The sequence below is a fragment of the Orycteropus afer genome, unplaced genomic scaffold (genome assembly GCF_000298275.1).
Source record: "Orycteropus afer afer isolate SDZICR_OR568_19922 unplaced genomic scaffold, OryAfe1.0 scaffold00068, whole genome shotgun sequence".
Classification (NCBI taxonomy): Eukaryota; Metazoa; Chordata; class Mammalia; order Tubulidentata; family Orycteropodidae; genus Orycteropus; species Orycteropus afer.
In genome coordinates, this window is record NW_006921655.1 from 2,522,246 (window position 1) to 2,545,506 (window position 23,261).

Sequence of the window (23,261 nt, forward strand, 5' to 3'; positions counted from 1 at the left end):
AAAAAAAAAAAAAAAAGTCTATACACTATGAATGATGCATAAGGCACAGGGTAGTGGGCATAGGAACTTCTCCTACAGTGTCTTGATATAACTTCTCATCCCCTGGTTGAAAAAAATCAATGAGAAGTAACAGCACCTGCCACAGGGAGGGATTTTGAGGATATGATTTTATAAGCATTGCTTCTGAAAGTGATAAATCAATGTCATAGAAATAAAAACACCAGAAAATAAACATTTATGTACAAAAATATTTATTGAAGTATTGTTTATAAAAAGGTGATCCAACAGAATGTGGAAATTATTAAACAATGTCATTCATATCACACACAAGTAAAATTTCGCTGAACGTAATTGAAAAATGGTTGCAGCAGTGCATTGACGGGGAACTGCCAGAAATGCAAGCCAAATTCAGAAGAGGATGTGGAACAAGGGTATCACTGCAGATGTCAGATGGATCTTGGCTGAAAGCAGAGAATACCAGAAAGATGTTTACCTGTGGTTTATTGACTATGCAAACGCATTCAACTGTGTGGATCATAACAAATTACAGATAACATTGTGAAGAATGGGAATTCCAGAACACTTAATTGTGCTCATGCCAAACCTGTACACAGACTAAGAATAGAACGAGGGGTTATTGAATGGTTTAACATCAGGAAAGATATGAGTCAAGGTTGTATCCTTTCACCATATTTATTCAATCTATATGCTGAGCAAATAGTCTGAGAAACTGGACTTTAAGAAGAAGAACGCAGCATCAGGATTGGAGGGAGACTCATTAACAACCTGCCATATGCAGATGACACAACCTTGCTGGCTAAAGATAAGAGGACTTGAAGCACTTACTGATAAAGATCAAAGACTCCGGCCTTCAATATACTTCAACATAAAGAAAACAAAAATCCTCACAACAGGATCATTCAGTAACATCACAATAAACAGAGAAAAGATGGATGTTGTTAAGGATTCCTTTTTACTTGGGTACATAATCAATGCCTGTGGCAGCAGCAGTCAAGAAATCAGATGACATACTGCACTGGGAAAATCTGCTGCAAAAGATCTCTTTAAAGTGTTAAAGAGCAAAGATGTCACTTTGGGGACTAAGGTGCACCTGACCCAAAACATGATATTTTCAATCACCTCCCATGCATGTGAAAGCTGGACAGTGAATAAGGAGGACTGAAGAAGAATATATGCCTTTGAATTATAAGATTGATGAAAATATTGACTATACCATGGACTGCCAGAAGAACGAACAAATCTGTCTTGCAAGAAGTACAGCCAGCATGCTTCTTAGAAAGTAAGTGTAGAGAGACTTCATCTCACCTACTTGGGACATGGTATCAGGAGGACCAGTCCCTGAAGAAGGAAATCATTCTTGATAAAGTCGAAGGTCAGTGAGAAAAAGGAAGACCCTCAACAAGATGTATTGACACAGTGACTGCAGCAGTGGGCTCAAACATAGCTGTGATTGTAAGGATGGCGCAGGCCAGACAATGTTTTGTTCTGTTGTGCCACCAGTTGCCATGAGTCAGAACTGAGTCAGCGGCATCTAACAACAATCGTTTATAATGGCACCTATAAACAAAGAAAATGCCCATTCATTGGACAAATGCTGAATAAATTATGACATTTTCACACCATTGAATATTATTGTATAATTAAAAAAGAAGAAAAGATCTACGTACAACCTACCATGATTTTCCCACTATATATTCCATATATATGAAATAAAATTCTATTTTTTATAAAATAAATAATGATAATAGTACCATATATATCTGTAAATACAGTGTATATGTTTATATAGGGAGCTCTGGTGATGTAGTGCCTAAGGCATTTGTCTACTAACCAGAAGGCTGGCGGTTCAAACCCACCAACCACTCCTTGGAAGGAAGGTTGGGCAATCTACTGCCCAACCTCAGAAACCCAAGGAGGGGTCGTTATGAGTCGGATCTGATTCGACAGCAGTGAGTTTGGTTTGGTTTGATGTGTATATATGCATAAAGAGATGCATCAAAACATGATAAGTAACTAAAATACTAATCCTGCTTGGGAGCTCTGGTAGCATAGGTGGTGGGATTTCAGTGATTTTTTGCTATTTTTCTTTGCTTTTCTGAACCATTTAAGTTTATAACAGTGAATAAATATTAGTCTAAAAAACTTGGAAAAAAACTGAAATTATTTCCATGTAAAAAAGCATTGGCTCAGAATCTTACTTATGGGTTCCCTTCAAACTTGGAGTTCAAACTGGATTACTAGTAAGCACAGGACTAGTGGGATACGCTTCCCTATGTTCATTCTTTTTTTTTTTTTTTCAATCAACAAACATGTATTTAGAATTTATGTTTACCAGGCATTGTTCTAGGTATGGGGGTTGTAGTGGTGAAAATATCAGATGTGGTCCCTGCCCTCATAAAGCTTATGATTTACTAGGGACAAATGTACAAATGTACAGAGGGTTGACACATTGTAAGTACTGTACCAGAAATTCTCCATGTCCAAATGGCAGCGGGACCAAGGCCTTTGACTGATCTGATTAAGGCCATCCCATACGGTAAAAATGGCTGCTTCCATTATCATTGCCATGCCACACGTCTAGTTCCAAGTGTTAGTGACTGATGTGCCTTGACTATGGCTTTTTGCTCTTTCAAATAGCTACTTACTGAGGATAAGCGACATTTGCTGTTAAGTAACTACATTTTCTGATTTCATTAATTTTATTGCTGATGGAAAGAAGTTGAGCTGGTAAGTTTATTGTAAGGACTATTTGTTTGTTGTTAGGTTTTGGTGGTTATTGTAATTCTGAGGGAATCTCTGGGTGGTGCAAGTGATTAAATGCTTGACTACTAGCTGAAAGATTAGTGGTTCAAATGCACTCAGAGGCACCTTGGGAGACAGGCCCAATATGCTTCTGAAAGGTTACAGACTTGAAAACCCTATGGAGCACTGGGGGTCTGCACACATGGGGTTGCCATAAGTTGGAATCAACTTGGTGGCAACTAACAAGAAGGACAACATACTTTGGAGAAAGTCAAGGAGAGAATAAATGAGATGATTAATGAGCTGCATCTAGGAGAAGAGTTGAAAAGATTTTTATTTTTTTCTTCTTAAAGAAAGATTAAGTAGAATCTGACATGCTGAAGAAACATTATTTTGTGGTTACTTAGTGAGTACTGTGATGCTTTTCATGACTTCTAGAAGGAAGCCTCATTAATTTATAGTTACATGATCATCAGTAAAACAAAGCTCACAAATAACAGTAGATACATTATGGTTATTTATAGGCACTAACCAAAACCAAAAGTTAAGGAGCTCCGGTGGTGTAGTGGATAAGGCAATTGTCTGCTACCTAGAATACCAGTGGTTCAAAGTCACCAGCTGCTTTGTGGAAGGAAGGTAGGGTGATCTACTTCTGTAAAGATTTACAGCCTTGGAAACCTAATGGGGGTCACTATGAGTCAGATTCTACTCAATGGCAGTGAGTTTGGTTTTGGTTTTTAACCAAAAGGTCTGCAGTTTGACATTACCAACCACTCTGTAGGAGGTTGTGGCATTCTTCTTCTATAAAGACTTATTATTGCCTTGGAAGCCCTATGGGGCAGTTCTACTCTGTCCTATAGTGTCACTATGAGTTGGAATTGACTTGTTGGCAATGGCTTTGGACTTTTAGTTTATGGATAAGCTAAAGGAGTTCTGGTTAAGCTCTTGGCTGCTAACCAAGAAAGGTCAGGGGTTTGAGCCTACAAGCCTCTCTCAGCGCGAAAGATGTAGCTGTCTGCTTCCATAAAGATTTATAGCCTTGGAAACCTTGTAGTGCAGTTTTCCTCTGTCCTGTAGGGTGGCTGTGAGTCAGAATCAACTTGGTGGCAATGGGTTTGACTTGGTTTCGGTATGGGTAAGGTAGTGTTTGGGATGCTTGTATATTATCTCATTTAGTGCAATAGCCCTACAATTTTATCATCCCTATTCTGCAGATCTGACTCATAGTGACCCCTCCTTGGGTTTCCAAGGTGGTATCACTACAGAAGTAGATTGCCCAATCTTCCTTCCAAGGAGTGGGTAATGGGTTTAAACTGCCAGGCTTCTGGTTAGCAGTCAAGTGCCTTAGGCACTATGTCACCAGAGCTCCTGTTTATTCTGCATATCAGAAAAGTAAGAGTTTATGTGATGTCTCTTATCTCTAGAATTTATAGAAAACTCCAACACGTCAATAACAAAAAGACAAATAATCCAATTAAAAAATGGGCAGAAGACATGAATAGACACTTCACCAAGAGGATATTCAAGTGGCCAACAAACATATGAAGAAATGCTCACGATCATTAGCTAGTAGAGAGATGCAAATCAAAACAACAATGAGATACCATCTTGCTCCAGCACTAGTAGCAAAGTTCAACAAGACAGAAAATAACAAATGCTGGTGAGGTTATGGAGAGATTAGGACTCTCATACACTGCTAGTGGGACTGACTGTAAAGTGGTACAACCATTGTGGAAAGCAGTATGGTGATTCCTTCAAAAATTGGAATTAGAAATACCACTTGACCCAGCCATTCTGTTACTAGGTATATACCCTAAAGAAATGAGAGCCATGACAAGAACAGATATATGCACACCCATGTTCATCGCAGCACTATTTACAATAGCCAAAAGATGGAAACAACCTAGGTGTCCATCAACTGAGGAATGGATAACCAAACTATGGTACATACACACAATGGAATACTATGCAACGCTAAAGAATAATGTAGAATCTGCAAAACACCACATAATGTGGATGAACTTGGAGGACATTATGCTGAGTGAAATAAGTCAATCACAAAAGGACAAATATTGCATTAGTCCGTTATTGTAAAAGTTAAGGAAAGGTTTATCTATAGAAGGAAATTGTCTTTGTTGGTTACTAGGGGTGGGAGGGGAGGCAAGGGAACACTGTTAGATAGATAGAGATCAGTATTGATATGGGTGAAGAGAAGGGCAATGTACCAAATGTGAGTGACCAATATGGCGGCACTGAGGAAGAGAAAGACATAGAGAGGTACATGGGAGGTACAGACAACAAATATGAACTCTTTTGTAAATACTGTACTGCATTGTCAGTGAAGGCTAACATGGGTATATGGGTGGATAAATGGGTGGACAGGCTGAATGATTAGGTATGTCTATGAAATGGGGAGTGTATCCAAGAACATATATAGGGTTGGCAGACAATGGTCCTATAAGTTTATGTGAATGATCAGAATTCCCAGGTGTATAGTAGAGCTGACATGGGGCAAGGTTGTGGTCATGGCTTGGTCACAGCCAGCTACCCAGAGGGACTGAGTAGTTGAACCTGCGGACTTGGGTAGTTGCAGGGGACGTCAAGCTCAATTGGCATAACATACTATACAAAACATTGTTCCATCTCCTACTTTAGCGAGTAGCAACTGGGCTCTTAAAAGCTAGCAAGCTGCCATCTAGATGCAACGATGGGTCTCTCCTTGTCAAGAGCAAAGAAGAATGAGGAAAACCAAAATTCATGGAAACAATTAGTCCTAGCGACTGGTACACCATCCGATCTGCAGCCTATACGACTGAGACCAGAAGAACTAGATGGTGCCCGGCTACCACTATCGTCCACTTGAAAGGGGATCTATGTAGGAGTTCCTGGATGGAGAAGGAGAACAATGTGGAACAAAACTCAAAATCATTTGGAAAAAAAAAGGTGAACAGGTTTGCTGGTCCAATAGAGCCTGGTGGAACCACTGAGACTATAGCCCCTAGCTGCCCTTCAGATCTGGAATTGAACCCACACCTGTGGTTTCCAGCCAAACAAAAGACAGGCATATGAGTTGAACATTTACCTCAAGTAGATACACTCCTTGGAGAGAACATGGGAGAAAGAAGGGCTGCTTATGCACAGGGAGACAGCTCAGGGGGCAGGAGTGCATGGAGGGATGAACACAGGGAAGAGGTAACTATGGGGAGGAAGTGGGAGGGGAGCTGTTGCATTGTGGTAGACTGGTCAATGTCATGAGACAAAGTGAACCGCTGTATGGAGAGTAAATTTGCTCTGTAAACCTTCACCCAAATCATAATAATAATTAAAAAAAGAGTTTATGTGATGTGTCTAAGTGGTGGACCCCAACACATAGCAGCTTAAAACAAAGCATAGAGAGATTGGGATATTTCTTTTACCAGAACTCTTAACAATTAACCAAAATACCTTTCTCTCTATGATGTTTACGTATTCTTATCTGAAAACAAGGGAAAGTGTAGCTGACTCTTTTAGGTTCCTTCCATCCATTTCAGTGTGTAAAATCTGTTTGGTGTTATAGATTACCATTTTTATAGCTATTAAAGGATTTCAGAGTTCTTTATTGGAAAAATAACAATCTGAAGGTTTGCAGCATGTCACTGTTTCCTTGTTCTTTGTTTATATGTATATAAACAGTTGCACTTGAGTAGACTCCGAGTCATGGCAATCCCATGAGAGCCATGTAAAACTCTATAGGGTGCTCCATAGAGTTTTCAAATGGCTGGTTTTTCACAAGTAGATCACCAGGTCTTTCTTCTGAGGTGCCTCTGGGTTGATTTGAACTTCCAGCCTTTTGGTTAGCAGCTAAAAGCCTTAACCATTTGTACTACCTATGGACTCAACGGCACATAACAACAACAACTACCTATGGATTTCTTTAGGAGCTCTGATAGTGTAATGCCTAAGGCACTTGACTGCTAACCAGAAGAGCTGTTCAAACCCACCAGTCACTCCTTGGAAGGAAGGTTGGGCAATCTACTTCTTCAGTGATACTGCCTCGGAAACCCAAGGAAGGGGTCACTATGAGTCGGGTCTGACTCGATGGCACATAACAACAACAACAGGGACTTCTTTGTGTGTATGCTCACTTTGATTTCCTTAGTTAGGGTAATATTAAAATTTGTTGGCTAATATTTAACTAGTGTTCTGTCTTCCGTCATGGTATTGCATGCTTAAACCTTTTTAAGAATAATGTCAAGGGCAATCCTCATGGAAATTGTGGCTTAATGAAAGGGAACAGATTTACATTTTATTTACTTCATCCATGTTGAATCAATGACATTAATTGCATTATGAAAGTCAGTAATTTATAAATCCACAAAGTGAAAATCATTATCTCACAGGATAGAAGATTCTTCCCCCTGCCTTTTATCTTATAATGTTAAAATAAGAGGTCACATCTCCTTATTGATCATAATGCTTTAAACAGGCTAATAACATTTCATGCTGATAATATTTTGAGCCAGCAGGAAAATTACATGGTAAATAACACTGTGTTACTCAAATCAACCAATATTAGAGGAAAAATGTAGGAGTTGGAAACTGATTATTCATGAAATGCTAACATGTTGGAAGAATTCTCCCTCTCTGTTTATCTGTGTTACTGTGGTCACTGTCATCATGAATCCTGGGGTCTTAGAACATCATGTAAAGCAAGGAAACCTTTTGTTCAGTTTTCAGCAATGTGACTAAGAAGATTCAGGTACAGGAAGCCTTGGTTGCTTTAAACAGTCAATGGGAAATGCACATACAAAATAGGGCTTGAATGAAGAGATAAATGGAACTGAAATGATTCTCCCTATTACTTTGGTCTTGATTTTTGCCTTCTCTCTCTCTATCTTCTGTTACTATGTGAGAGAGGGCAGAAGAGGAAGAGAGAGGTATTGTTTCAAAAGGTGTTGTTTCTGCCCACTCACATGTACTTCATTGCAGCTAGGTAATTCCAAAATCATGTTATACCTCCAAGGCCCTTAAATGCATGTTGTTGGCTTAGTTCTTGCCTCAAAAGAATCATAAGCAAGTTCTGGGTCTAGGCTAAAGTTGTCTCCATTTTCAGGCTCTCTCCTCATTACCAATGTGCTAAGGAGCTCTGGTAGCATAGTGCCTAAGGCACTTGACTGCTAACCAGAAGGCTGGCGGTGTGGCCGACTGGATGGCACATAACAACAATAACAATGTGTTACTCTGCTTGCTTTGACCCAGTGCTCCTTTCTACAGAGCTCGTGGCTCCTGGTGTTTTCTGTCTCTTGTACTGTCCATCAGCCTTGAAGGGGCTGTGTGCTGTAGCTCATCCTTTCAATGTGTCTTTTATTCTACCCTTGACCTTTCTCTGACCTTCAGATCTATCACTTCCTTCCAGGCCCTTCTCTGCCTCCACCATCTGTCTCTGACCTTGCCCTGGATCTGGCCACCTCCAACTCTCATCCCATCTGCTGCTCTGATTCTCCTCACTCTCCAAACACCCCTCTGCTGCAGTGCTTCTGCATGCTTGCAAGGACAGGGCAAAGTGATGAAGGAGACAAAGGAGGGCTGCTCTAGAGCAAATTTAACCTCTCCAGTTGTGAGAGAGTAACCCAAAATCTGTTAGAAGAAGAGTTGGAATACCATTCCTTACTTCTCCCCTTCCTTCTGCATCCCCTCCCAAACACAGCTATGGAAAAAGGAATGGGATTTCTAACTTTTAATTAGTGTCATTGTCAGATGGTGCCAGGTTATAAAGAGTAAGATACTCCTATTTCCTCCAACTCGCATCAGCCATGCTGGGTCCCAGTGGACAGAAGCAGGATTGGGCTCATTTCTCTTTCATAGTCCTTTAATTATCTTGCCCCTAGGGTTTTTGGGAATATTTCCAACATAATTCTCCCTTCCAGACTGCATAATTATAGTTACTGGCACAGAGGGGAGAGGAGAACAGAGTGCATGAGTATTCTGTGTACATTCACTAGATTAATTATAGTATAGCATGATGGATCGGAGTCGACTATGTCCCTCCCAAGCTGCTCTGACACTGCATGCTGGCAATGGGGAGATAGTAATCATGCAGCTTGTTGATCCAAGGCCATCCCCATCAACAGAAGTGCCTACAAAATTGAGCACACAGAAAAAAAAATAATAATAACCAACATGCACATATATATTAAACTTTAGGTTTTTATTTTTCATTTATTCCGGTCTTTATGCAGCAACTCCTAGGTATGAAACTATGATACAGACCCTTCCTTGAGAACATTGTACGAGCAATTTATTGTAGGCAAGGACCTCCTAGCGAGATTCCCTGTGTAGTAGATATTTAGGGTAGTGAACTTGTTCTCCTCCACTAAATCAAGAATGACTGGTTTGGGTGCTGGTCCAAGGGCTCTCGCTCAGCAATGGAGAGACTTAGATAACTTATTTTCCTTCTCTCTGAAAGCTTTCTCCACACACCTATCGAGGAGGAAATAGTTGCTGTCAAGTCAGCTCTGACTCATGGTGACCCCTTGTACAACAGAATAAAATGTTGTCTAGTATGCTTGAACCCGTTGTTACGGCCACGTGTATTTTGAGTGCCTTCCAAACTAGCAAGCTTCTCTTCCATCACTGTATCAGACAAGATTTTGTTGGGATCCATAAGATTTTCATTGGCTGATTTTCAGAAGTAGATTTCCATGCCTTTCTTTCTAGTCTGTCTTAGCTTTCAGACTAAGTGAAAACTTAGTCTGCTAAAACCTGTCCACCATGGGTGACTCTCTTGGTTTTGAAATACTGATGGCATGGCTTCCAGCAGCATAGCAACACATAAGGCACCACAGCTGATGGATGGGTAGTGGAGGAGAAAATGGAGCATATGGTCATTAAGGGTGTCAGTGTTGTCCCAGTTAGATGGGGCCAATGATACTGCAACTCTTGTCGCAGCTTTTCAGGGAATAGTATACCTTTCAAGAAGGTTAATAGACTGAATGTGAGAGATCAGAGTTCAGATTTCTTGTGAAGTCATGGAAATTTTCAAAGTTGATTTGTATGGAAAAATTTGAATAATTGAAGGAACAAGGAGACATCAACTTCAGACTCTGAAGCTGTGTGTCTTTCTTCTTACCTCAGGAATCTGTGTGTATCTTGCTGTATGCAGAGAGATGTGAGGAACAGGCTAATTTCAGGGGCATTACGACTTCCAGGGCAAAGCCTCAGAGATGGGGTAGGTTTGTTAGTGGCCACTGTAGCCTTTATGTCTTTTTTTATAAAATAATATTTTAATTGTGTTTTAGGTGAAAGTTTACATATCAATTAGATTCCCATTTAACAATTTTTATACAAATTGTTCCATGACATTGGCTACCTTGTTTAGGATATGTCAGCATTCTCATTGTTTCCATTGTGCTTGTTCGGCTTCCATTATTCTAGCTTCCCTGCCTCTCCTTACCTTTTTGTCTCTGCTTTAGGGTAAATGTTGACTGTTTGATCTCATATTTGATTATTTAAGGGAGCATAGTACTCACAGGTGATACTGTTTATTTTATAAGCTCATCTTTTATTTGGATGAAAAGTGACCTCCAGGAGTGGTTTCAGTTCCAAGTTCAAAGAGTATCTTAGAGAAATAGTCTTGGGGGTTCCTCTAGTCTCTTCCATCCCAGCAAGTCTGGCCTTTTTTAGGGACTTGAGTTTTGTTCTACATTTTTCTCCCATTCTATCCAGGACGTTCTATTATGAATCAGGTCAGAACCACTGGTGTAGTGGTAGCTGGGCACCATCTAATTCAGTCTCAGTCTCATGCTAGCTGAGGCTGTGATTCATGTGGGTGATTAGTCCTGTGAATCAGTTTCTTCTTTGGTTTCCTTCATTCTCTTTTGTTCCAGATGAGTAGAAGCCAATAGTTGTAACTTAGCCATTTGCAAGCTTTTAAGAATCTAGCTGCTACTTTCCAAACTAGGATGTAGAGCATTATCTTTATGAACTATGTTGTGCCAATTGATCAAGTTTTCCCACAAGACTATGGCCCTAAGCCATTTAACCCAGTAAACCAGTCCATTGAAGTATTTGGTTATATCTAGGACATCTCTGCAATTGTGCCCCTCATGTGCTTTATTGTGTATATGAATACACATATACATGCAAACATGTATATACCTAAATCTACAGATATACCTGTAATGCATATATATGTACTCACACATGCCTTCCTATACACATAAGAAGTGTAAGCTGGATTCAGAAGAGGACATGGAATGAGGGATATCACTGATGATGTCAGATGGATCTTGGTTGAAAGCAAAGAATATCAGAAAGATGTTTACTTGTGTTTCATTGACTATGCAAAAGCATATGTGGATCATAACAAATTATGGGTAACACTGAGAAGAACAGGAATTCCAGAACTCTTAATTGTGCTCATGAGGAACCTGTACATAGACAAGGAAGCTGTTGTTCAAACAGAACAAGGGGATAACTCATGGTTTAGAATCAGGAAGGGAGTGCATCAGGTTTGTATCCTTTCACCATACTTATTCAATCTGTATGCTGAGCAAATAATCCGAGAAGCATGACTGTATGAAGCAGAGCGTGATATCAGGATTGGAGGAAAACTCATTAACAGCTTGTGATATGCAGACCACACAACCTTGCTTGCTGAAAATGAAGATGACTTGAAGCACTTACTGATGAAGAGTACAAACTATAGTCTGTAGTGTGGATTGCACTTCAACATAAAGAAAGTGAAAATCCTCACAAATGGACCAGTAAGCAGCATCACGATAAATGGAGAAAAGATTGAAGTTGTCAATGATTTCATATTACCTGGTTCCACAATCATCACCAATGGAAGCAGCAGTGAAGGTAACAGACAATGTATTGTACTGGCAAATCAGCTGCAAAAGACCTCTTTAAAGTGCTGAAGAGCAAAGATGTCTCTTTGAAGACTAAGGTGTGCCTAACCCAAGCCATGATGTTTTCAATCACCTCACATACAAGTGAAAGCTGGACAATGAATAAAGAAGACCAAAGAAGAGTCAGCAAAAAAGGGGAAGGCCCTCAACGAGATGGACTGATACAGTGGCTGCAACAGCGAGGTCAGGTAGAGCAAGTTTTGTTCTGTTGAACATAGGGTGGCCACGAGTCGGAGCCAATTCAACGGCACCTAACAAAAACAACATGCACATATATGCATACATATCTACCCATATAACCACACATGTATTTTTTGGTTGTTACTATTTTTATTGCAAAATTGTATGTTATAACATTTACTAAAATTGTCCCTTATTCTTGTGCAGTCCTTAGTGTCTTCGTTTACCTTGGTCACATTGTACAAACTTCATCCATATTGGATATTGCCTTTCTCATCACCAAAAATCACAGTTGTCTACTATCTGGAAAATTATCCTCCCTTCTTTCCCCTCCCATCCCTGGAGCCATCAAAGAACATTGCTTTTTGTGTATAGGCATATTCTTGACTTTTTGTAGAAGTGAGACAATACAGTATTTGTCCTTTTGTGATTTACTTATTTCATTCAGCATAATGCCCTGCAGTGTCATCCATGTTATGTTCCTCAGACTCATCCTTATTCTTGATTGTTGTGTACTATTCCGTTGTGGGCATGTGCCACAATTTTTTATCCATTAATCCATGATTTGTACTTAGGTTCTTTCCATTTTTTTTGCTATTGTGAACAATGTTGCACTGAACATAAGTGTGCATATGTCTGATCGTGTCAGTGCTCTCACATCTCTAGGATACTAGGATACCTAGGATCAAGCTTACTGGATTATAAAATATTTCTATTTCTAGCTTTTTGAGAAAGCACCATACCATTTTCCATAGTGATTGTACCATTTTACAATCCCACCAGCAGTGTATAAGAGTTTCAGTCTCCCCACAACCTCATCAGCATTTGTTGTTTTCTGGTTTTTTTTTTTTTTAAATCAGAGCCTTTCCCCCCAGCTGCAGGCATGAGTTGATATCTCATTGTACTTATTATTTGCATCTCTCTGATAGCTAATGGTTGTGAATATGTTTTCATGTATTTGTTAGCTGCCTTTTTGGTGAAAGTTCTGTTCATGTCTTTTGTCTTTTTTTTTTTTTTTTAAATTGATTGTTTGTCTTTTTGTTATTGAGTTGTTGAAGTATTCTAAATATTTTGAACATTAGACCTTTATCAGATAATGTCATTGCCAAAGATGTTCTCCCAAAAAAAAAAAAAATCTTTTGATGAGCATGAGTATTTCATTTTTAGGAAGTCCCGGTTATCTAATTTGTCTTCGGTTGTTTGTCCACTTCTAGTTGTATTTGGTAGACTATTTATGCCAAAAATTAGCTCCCTTAGTTTTGTCCTTGTGTTACCTTCCAGGAATTTTATAATTTTAGCTTTAACATTTAAGTCTTTGACCATTTTGAGTTAGTTTTTGTGTATGGTGTGAGGTATGAATGTTGTTTTATTTTTCTGCAAATGGTTATCCAGTTTTGCTAGTACCGTTTGTTAAAAAGACTGTTTCTTCTCCATTGAGTTGACTTTAAACTTTGTTGAAGGTCAATTGCCCATAGATGGATGGATTTACAGCTGGGTTCTCAATTCTGTTCCATCAATGTCTGCCATTGATGTAATCTTTATGTCTTGATTGTGCCAAACAGTTTGCCTTACCATTACAGATACCATTGTTGCTAAAACATAAATACATTTGTTATAAACTCATCTAAAACCCTTTGTGCAGCCTCACTGGAGATGAGTGGAAGGGGCTATTCTTAGAGTCTCTTGATATATTCTTATGCATTACAAAAGTGTGTCCTGCTAATATTTTGTTTATCTGAATCATTCATTGGGAACAAGTATTCTAAAGAAAAACTATCCAAGGTTAGATTGTTGTTGTTGTTGTTGTGTGCCCTCCAGTCGAACCCGAATCATAGCGACCCCTTCCCTGGGTTTCTGAGGCAGTATCACTACGGAAGTAGATTGCCCCATCTTCCTTCCGAGGAGTGGCTGATGGGTTTGAACCGCCAGCCTTCTGGTTAGCAGTCAAGTGCCTTAGCCACTATGCTACCAGAGCTCCCAAGGTTAGATTAGGTTTATATATTTCATAAGATCCTTCTCATTTGATGTAATTATTTAAAATTCACTATTGATTTTAATAAACTTACTACATAGCTATTCTTGTTAATTCAATTCCTGCTTAATTTGAACCTCTGTGTCATTTCAGAAAGCCTTCTGAAGTCAAATTAATTGAAGCTAGAATAACATGATTTTCTCATCTTAATAGTGGTCAGCTTAAACAGAGTTGGACAGGTATTAGATAGTTTAATTACAGGCTACAGCAAATTCACACTTCATTAATGTGGAAGAGGCTCAAGTTTTTATACTAGTAGAAAGAGCAAATTATACTGAAAACCAGTAGGCACAGCCTCTGGCTCCAAGCTGATTTTTCCTCACATTCTTGTTGATGGCTATTATTCTGATACCAGTGGCAAAATAACTACTTATCACTTAGCAAATGCTGGTTCTCTGAGTAGCTGGGACTTCTGTTTGCATTTATTAAAGAGAAAAAGATTTTTTTAAAAAATCAGAATAAGGAAAAGTTCTTTTTAGAACTATTTAAAGCTTTCTTTGGGATGTGTGAACTTTGAAACGCAACTGTTCATTGTTGGTGCCCTACCCCCACCTCCAAAGAGCTAACTGGTGTCTCTCGAACACCCAGGTGCTTTCTTGGTGCTGAAGTACAACTTACTCTGTCTTATCTTTTCCTCACCTCTCCCCCTTGGTCATCCTCTGACCATTTTACTTGGGCAGCAGATTTAGGGGTTCATAGAAAAACATGGATGTGACCCTTGGATTCCCAGGGTCATTCCATTCCATCATGATGCCTCAACCTTGGATAGTAAGGATGGGGGCACCAAGGAGTCATTGTAAAGGGGATTATATGATGTTGAGATGTTTGGATTTTTTTTTCTGAATGGTGGTAGGGAACTACGAATGGTTTTGGTGAAATGAATCAAGTGACTTTTATCACTCTGCTTCTCTTTAAAATTGATCTGACCTATCTATTAATCTTACACATTTTTGTCCTCTGGAAAATTTTTTCTTGTCTTTCTGAGATACCAATGATACCACATCTGGATCATATCTAAATAAAATGTAACAGTGCCCTCAGATATTCAGGGACATTTTTCTTCTAGTGATAGTGGTAAGACATTATTTTTTTTTCCTATTTTGGTTAAAATTTTTAATTGCTTATCTTGTGAGCCTAAATTTACAAAGGTGCTTAAAGGCTACCTATTGGAAAGATGGTGGGTAACAATGTTTTAAAGGTTTTTTTTTTAAAGAATAAATAACAAAGTATGATTATAGCATTTGTTTTATTATGTGTAACATATCCTTGGGAGCTCTGGTAGCGTAGTGGCTAAGGCACTTGACTGCTAACCAGAAGGCCGGCGGTTCAAACCCACCAGCCACTCCCCGGAAGGAAGATGGGGCAATCTACTTCCGTAGTGATACTGCCCTGGAAACCCAAGGAGGGGTCGCTATGGGTCAGGTCTGACTCAACGGCACATAACAACAACAACAACAACAACGACATATCCTTGGCCAGATAACATTTTAAAGCATTTTACATAATGACATAAATAATCTCTTGGTGTTTCAAGCTGTTTAGCTAATTAAATTTAAAGCACTATCGAGCAGTCATCATTACTTTTGGAATTTTTCCTTTTTCTTACTGAAACAATGCCAAGACCATTGATTCCTGTTCAATATTCTTGACCCTTTGTGACTTTTAATTCACTCTGGTCCTCTATTCAGATGCATAATGTTTCTATGCTACTGCAAGATTACTGCAGGGTGAACAGCTTAAAGTAGATTTCAATGAATTCTTGGATCAGGAATCTCTCTGGAGAAGAGATGTACTTGAACTGAGACCACTCATGTTTTGAGCTGAGGCTGGCCATTCCAGTAAGGAGCAGACCTTGCAGCAGTTTCTGCCTTCCTTGTTGGAGAGACAAGCCTTTAGTGAAGTTATGGAGTACAGAAAACAGCAAGGAGCGGGGAGACAAGTGGTATGTCACAAGCCAGAAGAGAGAACATTGAGTTTCCCACAACTCCCCAGAGGCCATGATCCCAAGCATCCCTGGCCCTGTGAGGCAGTGTGCTTATTTCTTCAGAGCAGCACCATCTGACAGATCTTGTCTTTGGAAGACCCCAGTTCTCCACTTGGAGCCTTGTGGCTGGTTGTTGTTGTTGTTGTTATTGTTATGTGCTGTCGAGTCGGACCCGACTCGTAGCGACCCCTCCTTGGGTTTTCTACGGAAGTAGATTGCCCCATCTTCCTTCCGAGGAGTGGCAGTGGGCTGGAGATGCCCCCAATATTGATAACTGAAAATACTGTGTCATGTACATTCTCTTCATGGCAGATTTCTTTAAGCGGGCTATTGAATTATTAGATGATTACCAGATTTAAAGCCCTGTATATAAAACTAAAGTAAGGAAAGATGCTTCAGCTAGACTCTAATCCTCAATAGAAAAAAGCCAGAAAAACATCCCCAAGTCAGTAGAGCATCAAATACATTGTTATTATTTAGCCTATCACATTGGTGATGGGACAATTTGATGAGGCCTGAAGTGGTGATATCAGATAAATAACTTTGTTTTTGACATCTGATATTATTTGTTTTATTAATTTGGTTATTGTCTGTTTATATCTTTTTTTATTATTATTTTTATTGTGATTTGGGTGAAAGTTTACATAACAAATTCACTTTCCATGCAGCAGCTCACCTATACTTTCTTTATCTCATGACATTGACTACAATTTCCCACAATGCAACAGCTCCCCTCCCACTTCCTCCCCATAGTTACTTCTTCCCTGTATCCTTCCATGTACTCCTGTCCCCTGAGTTATCTTCCTGTGCATACATAGCCCTTCTATTCTCCCATAATTGATCCCTCCAAGGAGTGTATCTGCCTAATGTAAATGCTCAGCTCATATGCTTGTCTTTTGTTTGGCTGGAAGCCATGGAAATGGGTTCAATTCCAGACCTGAAGGGCAGCTAGAGGCCATAGTTTCAGTGGCTCCATCAGGTTCAATCAGACCAGCAAACCTTGTCCCCTCTTCCCTACCCCCCCTTTTTTTAATTATTTTGAGTTTTGTTCCACATTGTCCTCCTACTCTGTCCAGGATCTCTAACATAGATCCCCCTCTGAGTAGTTGACAGTGGTAGCCAGGCACCATCTAGTCAGATAAACAACTCTCACAATGAGTAAATGTGTGTGTGTGTATATATATATACATATATATAGATGCACTGCTAGTCTATTTCTAAACCCAAAATCAATACTTGTGGCACTTACATGGTTGTTCATGGACATGTGTGGAGTGGCAAAAAATTTAAGTTGCCTGATGCACATGTTCCTACCTGAGATCAAACAAGGTGACACTGCTTTCTTGGTTTAGCAAGAAACACTATAATAAGTGTCCTCTGTACGGTCTATTTAGTGCTACACTTTTCATATTTTTGTGCTTTTTCTTGATGATTTTACTGTTTAAATTGGCCCCCAAGCATAGTGCTGAAGGGCTGTCTAATGTTCCTAAACCCAAAAAGGCTTTGATGTGCCTTACAGAGGTGGTGTATACCTAAGGCACTTGACTGCTAACCAGAAGGCTGGCGGTTCAAACCCACCAGCCACTCCTTGAAAGGAAGGCTGGGCAATCTACTTCCGTAGTGATACTGCCTCAGAAACCCTAGGAGGGGTCGCTATGAGTCGGGGCCGACTAGATGGCACATAACAACAACAACAACAGAGAAAATACATGTTTTGGATAAGCTTAGTTCAAGCATGAGTTAAAGTGCTGTAAGTTCAATGCTAATGAATCTACAATATATATTAAATAAGATGTCTTTAAACAGAAAAACACATAAAACAAGGAGCTGTCTTGATTGGTTGACAAAAATGTTTATGCAGAGGCTCACTGATTCTGCGGTCAGAACCCTGTGTCTAGAAGTGATATTTCTGAAATTTCATTCTGGATGCTGTTACAAGGGGAAGCTCGCAGTCTCATCCCTATGCTCTCTGATTCAGCATGTCTGGGATGGTAATTCTGATGCAGAGTGACGTTAGAATATCTTCACATGATTTATGTACTCTAAAAGGAGTTATATTACTGAAGGGACTCCCAGTTACTGTTTGTCTCCTTATTTTACAAATTCAGTTATTTAACAAATATTTATTGAATGCTTACTCCATGCCAGACACTGAGCAAGGCAGTCGGATTGTAACAGTGAACAAGATCGACGTGGTTTTTGTTCTTATTAAGTGTGTGGGGGGGAATAAGTAAACAAATTAAAAATTATGATAAGAACTCTGAAGGACACAATAAGATACTACAATGGAGACTAATGGGAGTGGGGAGAATAGTGAGCATTTAAAGTAAAAATGATAGTTACAGACAGTCTCTTTGAGGAGGCAGCATTTAAACTAAGACCTGACATAAAGGAACTAGACATATGAAGAGTGTGCTGTTGTTGTTAGGTGCCATCAAATCAGTTCAGACTCATGGTGACCCTGTGTGCAACAGAACAAAACTCTGCCCGGCCCTGTGCCATCCTCACAGTCCTTGCTTTGCTCGAGCTCGTCATTGCAGCCATTGTATCAATCCATCTAATTGAGGGTCTTCCCCTTTTCCTCTGACCTCTGCTTTACCCAGCATCATATCCTTCTCTAAACATCGGTCCCGTCTAACAAGACAACCAAAGTACCCCATTCTTGTTTCTAAGAAGAGCACAGTAGTCTGTATAAAAATCTTGTGCACAGGCACTGAGGCAGGAACAACCTTGATGTGCTTCAAAAACAGAAAGACCAGGGTGGCTGGTGCCTAGCAATCCAGGGGAAGAAAGGTATAACTTTAGTCAGGTAAACATTAGATTATACAGGCCTTTGGGTGCTGTAATAAGTCATAATGGATTTAGAGTGGGAAGGGGATCATAAAAGGAGTCTAGAGTTCAGAGGGAAGGCCTAGTTTGAGACATGAATGTGAGAGTTATTAGCATATTGATGGAGAGTCATGGGAATGGGTAGTCTAACCTAGGGAAAGGGTGTAGAGAGAGAATACAGGTGGGCCTAGTAAAAGAGAGTCAGAGCAGAGGTGGTGAGAGCAGGAGGAGGTAGGAGGAAGACCAGGAGATTGTAGACTCAGGGAAGCCACTAGAGGAGAATGCTCAAAGAGAGAGGTGTTGATTGTGTCATTGCTGCTGAAAGGTCTAAAACAGTACTGTTCAGGACAGTAGCCAGTAGCTGCATGTCATTATTGAGCACTTGAAATGTGGCTAGTCCAAACTGAGATGTGTTGTAAGTATAAAATAAAATGCATACCAGATTTTGAAGATCTACCTCAAAATTGAATGTGAAATATCTCATTAATATTTAGTCATGATTACATATTGAAATAATATTTGCATATAGTGGATTAAATAAAAAATTATCAAAATTTTACCTGCTGCATTTTACTTATAAAAAATATGGCTACTAGAAAATTTAAAAACACATATGTGACCCACATTGTATTTCTGTTATGGAATTTGGCAATGTAAGTGTCATTAGCAATCTTGATAAGAGTGGACTGCCTGAGTTTAAGTAATACTTTGCAAATTGTTTAAGGAGCTTCTGCTAGATAGGTAGAGATAAGTATTGATTTGGGTGAAGGGAAGGGCAGTGTACTGAAAGTGAGTGATCAACACGGTGGCACCAAGGAAGAAGAAGACAGAGAGAGGTACATAGGAGGTACAGACAACAAAGATAAAACCCTTTCACATGTACAGTACTGTGTTGTCAGTGATGGCAAGCATTGGTCTATGGATAGATATATGGGTGGCAGGCTGAATGATCAGGCATGTCAAGGTAGAGGGGAGTGTACCCACAACTATGTACAGGTACAGGGTTAGAAGATAATGTTTCTACATGCATATTTGTATGTGCTGTAAGAATGTCTGGACGTACTGTAGAGCTGACAAGGGACAAGGTTGTGGTGGCTTCTTGGCCACAGCCAACTATCCTGAAGGAGCAAGTAGTTGGACCTGTGAGCTCAGGACTGTGGCTTCAGGGGACATCAAGCTCAATTGGCATAACTACTACACAAAGACATTGTTCTACATCCTACTTTGGTGAGTAGCAACTAAGGTCTTAAAAGCTTGCAAATGACCATCTAGATGCAATGATGGGTCTCTCCTCATCCAGAACAAAGAATAATGAAGAAAACCAAAGACATATGGACACAGTTAGTTCAAGGGACTGGTAGACCATGCGATCCTCAGCCTATACGACCATGAGACCAGAAATACTAGATAGTGCCCGGCTATGATTGTCAACCTACTCGGAGGGGGATTGGTGCAGGAAATCTTGGATAGAGTGTGAGAACAATGTGAAACAAAACTCAAAATCATTAAAAAAGACTAGGTTGCTGGCAAGACCCCTAAGACTATGGCCCCTAGTTACCCTTCAGGTCTGGAAATGAACTCACTTTGTGGCTTCCAGCCAAACAATAGACCAGCATAGAGGGTGAACATTTACATCAGGTAGATACACTCCTTGGAGCAATCAGTGATGAGAAAACTGAAGGGCAGTGTTTGCACAGGGAGACAGCTCCAGGAGCAGGAATGCATGGGAGGGAAGGACACAGGGAAGAAGTAACTACAGAGAGGAACTGGAAGAGAGCTGTTACATTGTGGGGAATTGAAATCAATGTCATGAAACAAGAGGTGTATACACTGCTATATGGAAAATGAATTTGCTCTGTAAAATTTCACTCAAATCACAATAAAATTTTTTTTTAAAAAAATTTCTTTGAGGAATCCTGGTGGCACAACTGGTTAACTGGTTGGCTGCTAAGCCAAAAGGTTGGCAGTTTGAACCCACCCAGTGGCTCTGGGGGAGAAAGACCTGGAGGTCTGTTCCTATAAAAATTCAAAAAGAGCCTGTCAAAACCAAACCCATTGCCATAGAGTCAATTCCACCTCATAGCAATTCTATCCACTTTGTCATATAGGGTCACTAGTGGCGTAATGCCTAAGGTGTTTGACTGCTAACCAGAAGGCTGGCAGTTCACACCCACCAGTCACTCCTTGGAAGGAAGGTTGGGCAATCTACTTTCATAGAGATAACACCTTGCAAACCCAAGGAGGGGTCGCTGTGAGTCGAATTGACTTGATGCCAGTGAGTTTGGTTTTGGTGTGAATCGAAAATTGATGCAACAGCATCCAAAAACTATGGAAAATTGTTTATACTTAGGTAAGACTGAATCATCTAATACAATAGTATTATTGTCTAAACTTAAATTTAAAAATTCATCACTAAATTTTCTAGAGTTTTTGATGTGTACGTAAGTGATTTAATAGTTTCACATAAATTGATAATATAATAATATATAAATATTTAAATTAAATCTTTTGAAATCAACTCTCAAAGGTGGTTTTTAATTTTTTTTTTTTAACTGTTCTTTCTTTGTTCCCCTTTTGTCTTCTTTTTTATTTACTTTTTTTTTTTTTTTTTAATATCTGGCCAGGAAACTTCATGGTGTTATGGTCAACTTGCCGTACAGCCGTGTTCAAATCTGTCACCAATAGGTTCATTAAAAACCTGGCCTGCTCGGGGATTTGTGCCAGCCTGGTCTGTGTGCCCTTTGACATCATCCTCAGCACCAGCCCTCACTGTTGCTGGTGGATCTACACCATGCTTTTCTGCAAGGTCGTCAAATTTTTGCACAAAGTCTTCTGTTCCGTGACCATCCTCAGCTTCCCTGCCATTGCTTTGGACAGGTAAGATCAAATGCCTTTTTTTAAAAAGTGTATTGAAAATTAGCATAACAAAGCAGATGGGGAACAGTCAGTTGCTTCTATACATTGGCTTTTAAAGTTGGTTTGTGGTCAGCAGAAAGAGAATGAATACCTGAAACTGATTCTTCACAAAAGACAGGTTGATATAACATCAGCCACAGAAAGCAAGACCACCAAGACAAGACCTGGCCGTGGGGTGGGAGTTACCTCATGAGGATGCTGGAGCCCTGCTACTGGATCATTATGCAGTTTCAGCTTGGTTGGAATTGGTGGCATTTGTGTTGCTTTATAGCAGATTGCTCATCTGATTTGATAACTCTGCAATTAGGGCTCCTTTGATACAAGATGAAAATATATGTGGAAGAATGAGGGAATGATTCTGTGATTATTTAATGAAGAACAGTCCATTTGGACCTGGCCAGATAACACTAGGATTCCTCTGAAGGATTTATTTCCAAAGTGCAGGACTGTGATAATTGTTTCCTCTTCCTGCCTTCTTTAAAAGAATGTATGCTTGGAATGATATCTTATATCCCAGCTACTGTATATTTATGTTTATTTATATATATTATGTTCTTGTTAGGTACTGTTGAATACCGACTCATGGTGTACTTAGGAATAACGGAATGAAACGCTGCTGATCTTGCACCATCCTCACGATTATTAGTGCTTGAGACCATTGTTACAGCCACTCTGTCAATCCATCCCCTTGAGGCTCTCCTTCTTTTTTGCTCTCTACTTTTCCAAGCCTGATGTCCTTCTCCAGGGACTGCTCCCTCCTGATAACATGTCCAAAGATACCAAAGTGAAGTCTTACCATCCTTGCTTCTAAGGAGCATTCGGGCTGTACTTCTTCCAAGACAGATTTGTTCATTCTTCTGGCAGTCCATGGTTTATTCAGTATTCTTCACCAACATCATAATTCAAAGGCATCAATTCTTCTTTGGTTTTCCTTATTCATTGTCCAGCTGTCACATGCATATGAGGCGATTAAAAATACCACGACTTGGGTCAGGTGGACTTTAGTTATCAAAGTGACATGTGTACTTTTTAACACTCTAAAGAGGTCTTTTGCAGCAGATTTGCCCAATGCAATATGTCATTTGATTTCTTGACTGCTGTTTCCAAGAGCATTGATTGTTGATCCAAGGAGAATGAACTCCTTAACAGCTTAAATTACTTTACCATCTGTCAGTTTGTCCTACTGTGGTGGCTTGGGTGTTGCTATGATGCTAGAAGCTATACCACTGATTTCTCAAATACTAGTATGGTCACCGAGGGTGGACAGGTTTTAGTGGAGCTTCCAGAGTAAGACAAACTAGGAAAAAGACCTGGGGATCTGCTTCTGAAAATCAGCCAATGAAAATCCTATGGATATATATTATTATATGTTATATATACATGTATAAACGCTTACATATTATATATTATTATATAATATGTATAATTATATGAAGGAGGCCTGGTGGTCCAGTGGTTAAGTGCTCAGCTGCTAACCAAAAGGTTGGGAGTTAAAACCTACCAGCTGCTTTGTGGGAGAAAGATTACAACCTTAGAAATTGTTCTGGTTACCTAGTGCTGCTCTGACAAGAATATACCACAAATGGGATGGCCTTAACAAACAGGAGTTTATTCTTGTAATTTGGAAGCTTTTAGTCCAAGTTCAAAGTGCCAGGCTCTAGGGGCT

At 39.7% G+C, this 23,261-nt stretch overlaps 1 protein-coding gene across 1 annotated transcript in view; it reads left to right on the top strand.

The window, feature by feature from the left end:
• GPR176 (G protein-coupled receptor 176) overlaps positions 1 to 23,261 on the top strand; it is a 227,774-nt gene that overhangs the window by 195,284 nt on the left and 9,229 nt on the right. The window contains exon 2 of the mRNA XM_007940460.2: positions 21,304 to 21,556. Within this exon, the coding sequence (XP_007938651.1) occupies positions 21,304 to 21,556 (253 nt within the window). The remainder of the gene's footprint in view (positions 1 to 21,303; positions 21,557 to 23,261) is intronic.